Below are 12,918 nucleotides of genomic sequence, written 5' to 3' on the forward strand. Positions count from 1 at the left end.
TTAGTACTTTACACCACAAAAGAATAAGAAAATTTCTTTCAGTTTTTATTATTCTTTTGGCCAATACGAATATAGGTAGTGATAAATGACTAGATAAGTGAATCACGCTATAATATCAGTCGGGTTATTTTTTAATTTAATAAAAAAAAATTATAGTATTTTTAATGTGTTTTTCAACCACAAGAAAAATCATAATTCTTAATTTAAAATCTAAAGCATGCATTTAATAAAATATATTAAGGATCACATTAGCCAATAAATACTAAAAATAGATTTTAATGTTATGTAAATAAAGATATTTAATCTTGTGTTGGGAAAATCCCATTAATTTGTTAACTTAATTACAAGGCACTGATATTTTTTAAATAGAAAAGTACTAATTAAACTCCATGAAAACAAAATAATTTGTTAGTAAAAGTTTTCTTTTTTTCTTAATAAATATCTTTAATTTTTTAAAAATAACATTTTTCTATGCTAATTATTTAATAAAAAATAAAAGCTAGTGAAAGATTAAAAAAAAAAATAGCTCCATAACTAAAGTTCCATTGTCTTATCAACATGTTCTATTTTTAAAAAACAAATCACCAGAACATTTGTTTTTCAACAATATTCAATTATTATTTTAAAAGCAGATTTCAATTCTAAAAAGTAACATTGTTATAATATAATTTTAATATGAGTGTAGTAAATAATAATAATAATAATAATAATAATAATAATAATAATACAACGGTTAGATGTTATAGCAGTAAACTCTTTAGAAGTATTATTAAACACATTTTAATTGGTCATCTTTGGCACCCTCTCAAATCCTTGGCCAACTCAGGTCTCAAATTAAAACAATGTTTGGAAATGCGGATTAAAAAATTTAATTTTTTTATTAAAAATTAATTTTTTTATATTTTGAATCGTTTTAATGCGCTGATCTCAAAAATAATTTTTTAAAAATAAAATAAAACGCATCATTTTGATGTATTCCGGCATGAAAAGCAATTTGAAAAGAAACCGTAACCACACTCCCAAACAGGCAACAATATAGAGGTTTATCTTATGTGAACCTGTTGAATTGGCGAGTCTAAAGGCAACCTAAAAAACTAGTGAAAACATTGCTTCACTTAAATAATAATAATAAAAGAATATATTTTTTAAAATTTTGGGACAATGACATATAATTGGATCAATCCAGGTTAATCTGTCAAACCAAGAACAATAAATTTATTTTTTAAAAACTATTATTTTTTAACTATATAATAACAAAAATCAGCTACAGTGAAGTAATTGAATAAAAGAAATGATTATGATGGATTGTACAAAAAGAATGATAGTTTGAGAGTAAAACAAAAATTAAATGGAATTTAATAAAATAATATCTAAAAATATTCTTGATCAACCTAATAATTCAAAAGAAAATATAGATATTATATTTTAAATTATTTTATTTTTAAGATATTAAATATCATTGGAAATTGTTTTTTTAAAATGGCTTAGGCATGTGGGCTAAAAGAAGTGTAGGCCTGAGCATTTAGGCCTTTAATTTTTTATTCTTATTGGGAAGATGATGCCAATTTGTTTTTCAAGAAAAACAACACGCAATACATTGTTTGCATGCAAAGATTTTGACCACCGAAGAGCAGTCCATTCTTTTATACAAATACTTGATTTCCAACCCATTTTCACTTAAAAATACCTCAAAAATACATTTATAATCACAAGAAACTAACTTTATAACTAAAAAAAACCCCAAAATTGATTAAAAAACATAAAATCAAGCTGAAAATTAAAAACTTCTCTCAACTTCGATGTACTTTTTTTAACGATGTAAAAGGCCAAAAGCACCTCAATTACACTTCTTTCGTCAAACGAAACACTTTTACACTAAGTTTGTCTATTTATTCACCTAAATCAAACCAACTAATCTCTTTCTGTCTTTCCTTGTTTGTTAGCGACTCTTTCTCTTATCTCTCAAGCTCAGGGACTAAAACTCAAAGAAAATAAAGTCCTTGAGCAAATGTAAAAACCTTAGAAAACAAGGATTAAAAATGAACAAAACAAGAAAAAAAACCTGTAGTACTAAAAATGCTAAAAGCACACCTCAACAACAGTAAAAAAAAAAAAAAAAAAAAGAGCTTCAGAATTTGTTCTTGTGTCAATTCTATTCCTTAAAGTCTTAATTGTTCTTAAATCAAGAAATTTTATTTTATTTCTGTCAAATCAAGCATTGATTTAATGCTATAATTTTTTTAAAACAATTTGAGAATCCCTAGTTAAGTTAACCAAGATAAATCACCAATTCTAACATTAAATTAACTAAATGTGGAAGGAGAAAAAAAAAGAAGCAGCAGAAAAAAAATAGAAGGATAAAAAAAACAAACATCTTACAAACCCATATTGTTTTCTCTAAGATAACACCGTGAAACATTATAACATATTTTTTTTTATTTAATGAATTGCATGCTTATTTGTGGTTAATATATGCATGATACATGCAGTATTATTAGTATCATTTCTATATCTACTCTGTTATATCATATCTAGCAATATTACAAGTTCATTTATATATATATATATATATATATATATATATATATAGAGAGAGAGAGAGAGAGAGAGAGAGAGAGAGAGAGAGAGAAAACAATTCATATTTGTAATCTCTTTATAAACGAAAATGTATTTGTAATATGTCAATGATCTATATATTTTACTGCTTGTATAATACTTTCTCTAAATTTGCAATTAATCCTTATAATGTATTTTGTTTTTTAGTTTATTAGCAAGTTCAATAAATCCTTTAAGTTATTTAATGAAAGTAGTTTTGTTTTCATTGATTTTTAAAAATGTGCATTTTTCACATAGACAAGTCGTCCATTACAATGAGATTGAAAAATCTTTGTATGTTTTAACCTAATCTCTTTCTGAGCACACTTTCTAGCCCTCGTATACCAGATAGTGTGTTTTCTAGCCCTATCTCTTTTTATATTTGTGTGCCTTTATCTCTAATAGTGCGCTGTCTAACCCTATTTTATTTTTTCTTCAAGTGAGCTTTCTAGCCTGCGTCCTTCAATTAGTGCGCTTTCTAGTCCTATATCTTTTTTATCTGAGTGCGCTTTTGAGCCCTCACTTCAAACACTTTCAAACACTTTCAAAAGGATCTAGTGAGTCTATTATCTCTCGTTCATTTTTCTTCTTTAAAAAGCCTACCATCTAAAGTCTCTTAGGAGACTTTCTATCGTAACCATTGTAAAGAGGTGGCAACTTTCATAACCTATTTTTGGGTTATTCTCCAAAATTTTACCCATTTTCCTTTTTAAAATAAATAATAAATAATAATGACCAGAAGACTGCGATTTGAAGAAAAAAAAAAGTAAGCTAGAAGGATTTCAAATATAAAGGAATATTAAACTGCAATTTTGAATGAATTAGGAGCCTAATTGTATCTTATTTTACCCAAAACTATAGAGATAATGCAGATTCAAGGTAAAATCAAATATTATTGGACGAATCTGCATAAAAATTAAATCCAATGATGTAATTAGATTTTTAATAGGCCAATTTGATTTAATCATGGGTCAAATTAAAGTTTAATTATGTTTACAAATTAATTAGGGTCTAATTAAAGGATTTAAATTAGGTACAAAGACTTAATTATACTTTAAATTGATCAAATTAATTTTATTAGGGACTTCATCGGGGGAAAAATAAGTTTGGGAGCCCAATTTGGGCTTAATTTAAAAGATTAAAATTTTAGAGGATTAAACTTAATTTTTATAAAGTCAGTTGGTTCAAATCAGTTGTCAAATTGCAAGAAAATTTGAAGTTTGAGATCAATTAATGGCTAAATTGAAGAAACTCACAACTAAGAACTATTTTGAAAAACGCGCCTCTAGGACCCAATTGATTGAAATCATGGGTGAAATTGAAGAGAATTAAAAATTTAATAGTCAATTGAGAGTCAATTTGCATAAATCCAAGACCTATGACAAAAAAAAAAAACGCTAAAATTTGAGGCTGATATTGAAGTTTGGTAAGGGCAAAATTACATAAAATTAAAAGTTTAGGGTCAATTATGGGTGCAATTGAAATAAATTAAAAGTCAGAGGATCAAAATGAACTTTGGCCAAAACCCTAAATTAAAACCCTAAAATTCCAAAACATCACCATTTTGAACAGTAAGAAAAAAACTGACCAGACGACATGTCGTGTAGTTACTGTTTATTGTCTTCTTCTTCTTTAGCCCGAAAAGACTATTTAGAGGGCTACTTTTCAAATGCATTTAATGCTTCGTCTCTTCACCAAATTTCACAAAACATACACCACCATGATGGGCTGACATTTGACTACATCCCGTTATGGCTCCCTCCGATTGATTGACACAATAGACACGGTAGTGCCGCCCTAAAGAGGCCAACTCAGGTAGCTTTGAATTGTCAAAATCTGATAGTTAACGATGACAACTTTGAACCAACAGTTGAGATCCTTCTTGTTCGAATCAAGGGTCAATATTTGGCACTAGTAAAGACAAGGTGTCCCTCTTCCACGTCCTATAAATAGGGTGGATTCCAAGCATTGAGTGAGGTCAAAGTTGGAAAAAAAATCAGTCTCTCCCCAGTTTTTTTTCTTCTCCTTCGCCAGCCTTCTTTGCGCCACCATAACCACCACGTCTCAACCGTCATTGCCGCCACCAACCACATGCTGGTCTTCTCTACACCACCAGGAACACCACTAGCAACTCCTCTCTTCTAGCTAGGTAAACCTTCCATTTTTTTTTCTCCTTCACCCCCTAAAGTCATTTGTATGTAGAATTTCTTCTGCATGCAAATGGTAAAATGTCATTAAAAGGGGTTGGTATGGACCTGTTTCAGCCCAGCTCAGATGGCTAGGTCAAGTCCAGCCCAAACCCAAAGAGAGACAGAAAGAGAGAGAGGTCTGTTGGGTCGCTAGTCAGCACAAACCCGACTAAGTCGGGCTGGACCTGTTCTTGCCCAGCCTGGATGGCTGGGTCGGGTCCAACCCAATATATTAAATAAATAATATTATAATATTTAAAAAAACTTGAAATTTTCTAAAGGGTATTTTAAAAATATTTATGGGTCCCTCACATGTTTTTTCAACTATTTTGCATAATATCGAGCTGTAGATTTACACTGTAAGATATGGACCCGGTAATAAAAATACCTGATTTCTCCCGAAACTTCAAAAAAAAATCAAAAAAATTAAAAAAATAAATTTTCATTTAAAAAATAAAAAAAAATGTTTTGTTTTGTGCATATGGCAAAATCTTAGAAGTTTTTCATGTACATTTTCTAAAAATGAGATAAAAAAATTTATCATATTTTTAAAAATGCAAAAATGGATATTGTAACTAGTTTATGATTATCCATTAGGGTTTGATAAAAAAAAAAAAACCATAACAATTATTTTGTTTAGAATGTTAGGAATTAGTTATATTTAAGAAATAAATGCGATGCAAAAATTTGAACCTTAGAATAGTTAGGCTTTAACCCAGTAAGGTAAAGACTTCCTCACAAAGCGAGATCTACCTTAAATCATACATAAGACCAATGGATAGAAATATGACCTAGAAAAACAATCAAACAATGATGCAGCTTAGTTTAGGTAGGGTGCACTAGGGATGATTTGTCTTTTCCTTGCACAACTAGTCCCTTACCTGGACTCTAGAAGACCATAGGTTTCCTAGTAACCATAATATTAGATGGCGACTCTTGAACTATATAATTATAATTTATGATTAAACCCAAAACCCCTTTTCATCATCACTCAGGAGGCAGACTCACTATCATTTGACGTTGTGCGCACCCCGCGATAAGAATCAACAAGCATAATCAAAGGATCCTTTAGAGGTGTCAATTACAAGGTTAAGAGCAAATAAGATTAAAGAGGTATTCAATGATATAATTCAAGATATTTGGTCCAAGTGAAGCATTAAGATTGCAACAAGAGATGATTAAACTTTACTTAATGTAATCCATGCAAAGGAAATAGTTGGTTATTGGGTTTGAGGCATGGATTGAGCTTATTTTTCTAATGTGTAGTTTTAGTTTAATAGACATATGTGTTGTTTTATATTAATAGGCATAACTTTCGATCCGACTATTGGATTGGGATGCAATTTTGTCAAAAGATGTTAAATGTATTGTTTCCCACGAGATTAAAATTTTATAGCAATCAGATATCAGAAATGTTTTCTAATAAGGTCTAGGAATTATTGCTCAATATTTGCAATTTTTCTTAAATGATTTAGGATTCTTTTTCGTATTTTATTTAGAACTTTTTTTTAGCATTGTTTAGTATGTTTTACCTAGTATAAATAAGGTTATTTCGCTTGTATTTATGGAGAAGAGTTGATTATTCAGAAATCAAACTTGTGTGAGAATTTTCTCTTATTCTTGGTCTTACATGAAACTTTAAAAACTTACCAAAAATTATTTCTTTGTGGCATTCATATTTATACCTTCGGTTATTGATTTGTTATTATGTTTTCATCCAATAACTACAGCTATTTAGTTTAAGTAATCATTGTGTTGGATTTTCTTCAACTTGATTTTAGTTTTTTTATGTTGTGTTCAATCTTGATTGTAGGTTTTAAGGTTCTTAAATTTTGGGTCACGTTATTTAATTATAACTAGCTATCGACTCACGCTCATGTTGTGTTCAATCTTGATTATAGGTTCTAAAGTTCTTATCTTTTAAGTCACATCATTTAGTTATAACTAGCTATTTAACTCACGTTTTATCATGGGTTGGATTTTTTTTCCAATAAGAAAAATTGAATATGCGGACTTTTTCAACATGTTTTTTACATAAAATATTATTAAGCATAAATCAAAAAGTTTATGCATGCATCTAATTAAATAAATCAAGAATCGAGTGTGTTAATAAATGAAAAAATGTCACTAACAATAAATAAAGACAAAATAGGAAAAATCAAGAGACATATATAGATTAAGATATTTGGTCTCGCAACACAAGCCTTTAACCCTATTGTATTTATTGACTTTGTTTAGCAAAATTAATTTTTTATTTAATCAAATGACAATAGAAAAGGTCACAAATAAAATTAATTGAATAAAATAAAAGGAAAAAAAACTGTTGATGGGGTGGATGACATGTCATTCACCTGAATTTTATTTTGAAGAAAAATAAAGTTAGACATTGTGTTGTCTAATTTTTCCTAGATTCAAGCCATTATGTTAGCTGGAAAATCGAGGCTAATATTTTTTAACCTAAAAACATATTTTACAATTCTTTTTTTTTCATGCTCAAAACACCGTAGATACCTTGATAAACTCATCCATAAACCCGAAATCAGTTCAAAAGAAAAAATCTTCCCAAGCTCAGATATGTTTTTTTATATATAGAAAATTTGAAGGTAATAAAATATCTAAGTGGAACTTACCTTATCAAATAGAACTCGTTAACACCAAAATCAACTCTTTTAGTGGCTGAAATCGGTGTCAACTGTGATTTTCTTTTTCTATCGTTGAAATCCAATGACTCTCCTCTCTTAAATCAGGAACTGAAAATAAAAAAAATAAAGTTTAGGATGAAATATTCTTTTTTGGAAATCTAAAAAATTAGAGGGACCAAATTGTTATAATTTGGAATGTATGAGGACTAAATTGAAACTGGAGGGACCCATCTCTTCTGCCTCTTTCACTTTAGTCCTTTATCTTTTAATTTTGCTTTTCCTTCACAATTTTATCTATATTATTTTTTAATTAGATCCTTAAAGGACAATTTTTTAAAAAAAGAAAATAAACAAAAAAAACTCATGAACATAGTAAATCCACAATGATCATGAATATGTGTTTACAATGCGAGTGTGAATAGCATTTTCCCACATATTTTAGTGTTGTACTTAACATGTGATCATTAAATTGGACTACTATTAATCAAGATATTTGCTCTTTATAATGTGTAAATTTTGTTAAAGATTACTAGCTGAATAAACTATGTAAATTAATCAACTAACTGTGGAGCAAACTTTTTTAATTATTAGTCCTTGACCAAGCAAGGTGAAAAGAACCCAAAATAATATTCAACATTTCTCATTATCAGGAGATAATCTGGAATTAATTGAAATCATAAAAAAAGAATGATGATTGCCTTTTATATTAAATGAGCTTAATTTTATGTATTTAGACTAAATATATTTTTTCGATCAAATAAAAAAGCAAGCCATCAAAAGATTAAGAGAGTCATAAATAAGCTGGTGCTCGGGCCACATGGATGTCTAAAGCTTTGATGACGTGTAAATTTTGTTAAACTCATTGGATAATCGATATAAATTAATTAATCAACCGTTTACAATGCAAGGTTTTTTTTTAATTAATCCTTATTTGAAACTAGATCAAGTTAAACAAGAATATTCAAAGGTCTTTAATGTCATTCCTTCACCCACACGCAAATATATATATATATATATATATATATATATATATATATAAACTAAGAATTAACAGTAACCATAAAGTACTTTTTCTTTAATTATTAATTATATAGTGTTAATTACTTATTCTAATCAACTTGATTAAGTCCTATTCAGGTAAATAATAATAATAATAATAATAATAATAATAATAATAATAATGATAATGATCATTCTATTTAATATTAAAGAGATATTTAAAAGTAAAATAATTATTGTTTTTCAAAATATTTTTTAATAATTTTTTTTAAAATCTTTTCATCAAATGTGTCGTAGATGGAGGAGATAAAATATAGAATTGTTTAGAGGTTAAATTAATGTTTTGAACTGGCGATGATCAGATTGGGGTGGGATTCTTAGAGGAGTACCGATCAAAAGGGGAAGGAAACAAATAGCATAACAAAAGCTGGTGTATGAACTGACTCTCTGCCACTCTGACAAGTCATGGATTTGCATCATTTTGAATTAGATTACATTCCCATGATATCAAGGCTCTGTCACCTTTTCATTGGTCCCAGATGGTGGGACTTGCAAAATATTTGCCTAGGATTTTGAACAGAGGCTGCTCAAAGTCCATCCAGCCAATTCAAAGGTCAAAATCTACTGTAAATTACCTTTACAGATGCTGTTGGCACCATCTAATAATCATCTCTGCGAGAACAAAATGCTGAAGGACATGCCATGCCCCAGCTAGCCAGCCCACTTGTGGGCTGTGCAAGCTTGGTAGAAGTGCATTATTATGTATTCTATGGTGTAAAGTATTGCGGGGACTATTATTCCATCCACCTCAAAGTCACTTTGATCATCTAATCAAGGTCTATTGATTATAGGGAACGTACGCAATGGGTGCGACCTCTATCATGGCTGATGGGCTAGCACTAGGCCTCCACCCTCGCACTAATTACTCGGAAAAAAGAGAGAAGAAAACAATATATTGTACAGATTACCTCAACAAACTAATATAAATAGTTGATCCATTGACGATCACGAGTCATGATCTAAAATCAATATATATTCTACGATTTCTTGTGAAAGCTAGCACTGCCTCTTCATTGTATCACATACGCTTAGTTTGTTGGTGTGGTTTCATGTTTGTTTTTAAAATTTTGAGATTTTTCTAATTTAAATTAATTTTTTGATACTTTTAGATTGTTTTGATATTATATTTTAAAAAAAAAACAGCTACTATTATGAGAAATATTACCTCGACGATGGATGAAAAATTGGCAACTTTTTCATCGAAAGATCACTGCACACGGGCGGGTGGAAAATTGGAATCAATTGTTAAGATAATTCATTAACCCGGCTTATTATATGTTGCATATATATGCAGTTAAATCGTGAGCATTATAACATATTAGTTACATATTTTGCTTTATGTCTACAGATGGAGAGTGATGCAAGCATCCTGTCACAGAAAAAAAAAAAGAAAAAAAAAGCACAGTTAGAACTTGGAAGACCAATTTGAGCTACAATGACATTTCCCTTTATCCATGATTCAGAAAATAAGGATCAATTTAACAAAATGATGAGCAGAATTGTAGCTGAAGGTTTTCAGTTGTAGTGTAATATATAATCATCATCTATATCACAATCATTCTTAAATTCGATAGGTACAATGCCAGGTACTGCACAGTAGAAGTGGGATCTCTATCTATCAACAACAGCAAAATTAAGTACTGAACTCGAAAGAAAATTTGCTTGCACCTCTTAATTCTTCCGTCTCCCAAGACTACGGAATTATAGCTTCCAGGAAATATTGTTCTGTAGAGCATGAAAGCCACACTTAAATGAAGCTCAAAGCTTGCATACGGCCTTTAATGGTATGATACCAATCAAGATCCCACCACAACTGTTCAGGATATGATCATCATCTCTCTCCACAATTTCCAAACTGTGACTGAACCCCCGACTTTTGCATTATTTTTTCTTTTTCTCTATATGCCTCTATATACATTAAGAAAGAAGCAAATTGAAAGAAGATAAAATTTGAATAAGAAGGGAGTTCTTGATGAACTCTAATGAAAATCAAAAGAACCTCTAAAATGAATCACCAAAAAAAAAAAGTAAACGAGAACTCAATATAACTTGACATTTCAACCCTCTTTTATGCATCATGTGGCGCCTCTGTTATACTTTCTAAATGAGGTCTCCACACACCAGCACGGCCTCTTCTTCGATCTCTCTGTGTTGATAGCTTCTCTGATAGAATCTCACTCAAATATTGATCAGAAATGAGAAGGTTCGTTGTCAATGAAATGGAGTTGGTAACGATATGGCTTGAGTTGTTGCTTTCAGTACTTCTGTTGTTAATACTAATCTCTCTTCTTTTCTTTCTCATACCTGAACCTTTTGATGATCGAGAACTCTTGGTTTCTTGTGTTGGTGGAGCTGGCATCAAGAAATAAATTTTTCCACGTTGTAGCTCTGCATCTGGTGGGACTATAACAATCTTTGGAACAAACCCATCATCAGAAGGTGAAGAGGGCTTTTTCAAGATATGTTTTGGATATGCTTTCATGATCTCACTTGCACGGATTGTGCCACTGATCTCTTCTACCCGACCATTAGAGTGTACTATTCGAATTACATCAAGAGCTCCACATGGTAGAATGCAAGAGATACAACACCTTATGGTGTTCTTCATGGCTAGTAATTTGTGTGTGATTTTGTCACTCTCTCTCTCTCTCTCTCTACGAGTCTTTCATATTTGAGAGGGAGAATAAGAAGGGAGAGCTTTGTAGAAATTGATGGAGATCAATATCTGAGAAAGAGGTAGAGAATGGTGAAAGAGAAGGGTCTTTTTTCTCTTTTCTTTTCTTTTCTTTTCTTGTGGCTATCTAACAGTGGGAATCAGTCACTTAAAGAGAATTTTGCACAAATGATTTTTTATTTTTTATTTTCAATAGATAGTCTCTTTTAAAGCTTTTCTTTGCTTCCTTTTAATTCTTTTCTTCTGCTTTTTGGGTGTGAGGGGAGAGGAACTTCGCTCGCTCGCTCGCTTGCTTAGGATGAAATTCATGGCATTAATAATTGCACCTGACTCTGTACTTTGCCTTTTGAATCCATCATCTGGGGACCCTCCCATCGCCTTATATTCACCAAGTTCGATACTTTTGGGTTGGTTTTTGCAAGGTTGGGGGGCTCATGGGTAAGGGCAACACATGTTAGTGCATGATTGGGACTGCCAAGTAAGCCACGACAAGACCCTTCTGCTAGGGGGTGATCCAAGACATGTGTGTCAATCAAGATTTGACATTTGTCAAGAGACGACTGAATCAGCCAGAAGGATTAGGTGAAGAGACTATTAGGTGGGGTCATTTCAAAAGAGACTAGAATGGCTTGGAATGTGGTGGGTATCGGATGAGTTAGGGCATAGAGAAATCTTCCTTCGAGAGAGGGCTTGTAAATGGTGATCTTTCTTTCTACCTCCCCAAACACATCAACGTGGGCTGTGGCTTTCACTGGAAAGTGAAGTGGTGTAGGCTTCTTTTGCTTTATCTCTTTAGTAGATTTTTAGGTTTGGGAAGCGCTTCGACTCAAGAGAAGGTAAATTGTCTACTCGCCCTTTTGCCAAAAGACAGTTCAATAATGCTACTGTTTCCAGCCTCTGTGCTTTAAGAAAAATAAAATATATTGTTTTTCGGTGTATGTTCATTCATATATTGGAAAAGGCAACGTCATTGTTTGGATTCTTCCCTCCTGCGGTGGTTAAGACTTGAGAGGTTTACCTGGGAAGCAAAACAACTATAAAATTCAAAAATCCCATCATAATAATTGAGAAAATTTCTCAAGATGATCCATTTGAATGTGATTTTCATTACTGTATGATTGATTTGATCTACATCTATAATTTCACATTGACTGATAGACCAATCGATTTGTGAGCCCACACTGAGATTTGCTACAAGAAAAACAAGGTAGTTAAAACTGTTTAAATTGTTCGATTGCCGATTAATCTTTGTAATGTCCCATCTAAAGTGTGGCCCATCCATTAAATGGTTTGGATGTAGATGTTAGTGGGCAACATGTGAGGTATGGAGAGGAGGGTCCATTTTTAGGGTATTTTTGATGTTGGAACCATCTTCTATCTCTATTTACATCACAAAATCAAGCATTTATTACATTATTACAATTATAGTATAAGAAACTTTGTGGGGGAAATATTGTTCTCTATATCATTGTTCACTTTTTTACGGTGTTGCAATGTTTTTCTTTTCATTTTGGTTATTAAAGTTTTTTTTTTCTCGATTCAGTTCTTTTGTAGCTAAATTGATTGTTGTTTGGCTTTGATTTATTGAGCAAGAGCATGATTGGAAGATGGTGGACTAAAGTAGAAAAGGCCAAAAAACTTGGCGACACCTTCAAAGTTTACTTGAAAAGTTTATTTTGATACTTATACTTTCTAATATCTTTCTTTTCGGACCCTTTGGTTTTTAAAATTTCAGTTTTGGTCTAGAACTTTATTTTTT

At 31.0% G+C, this 12,918-nt stretch overlaps 1 protein-coding gene across 1 annotated transcript; it reads right to left on the reverse strand.

The window, feature by feature from the left end:
* Positions 1–9,975: 9,975 nt before the first annotated feature.
* On the reverse strand, positions 9,976–11,429 carry LOC7472308 (uncharacterized). The gene has a single exon (XM_024580867.2). It carries the CDS (start codon positions 11,091–11,093, stop codon positions 10,554–10,556), a length of 540 nt encoding a protein of 179 aa, XP_024436635.1. The 5' UTR covers positions 11,094–11,429; the 3' UTR covers positions 9,976–10,553.
* Positions 11,430–12,918: the final 1,489 nt, after the last annotated feature.

This window comes from Populus trichocarpa, chromosome 11 (genome assembly GCF_000002775.5).
Source record: "Populus trichocarpa isolate Nisqually-1 chromosome 11, P.trichocarpa_v4.1, whole genome shotgun sequence".
Classification (NCBI taxonomy): Eukaryota; Viridiplantae; Streptophyta; class Magnoliopsida; order Malpighiales; family Salicaceae; genus Populus; species Populus trichocarpa.

What these genes read in the sequence shown, in the direction of transcription:
- LOC7472308 (XM_024580867.2), bottom strand. Translation starts at nt 11,093, where the DNA reads ATGAAGAACACCATAAGGTGTTGTATCTCTTGCATTCTACCATGTGGA.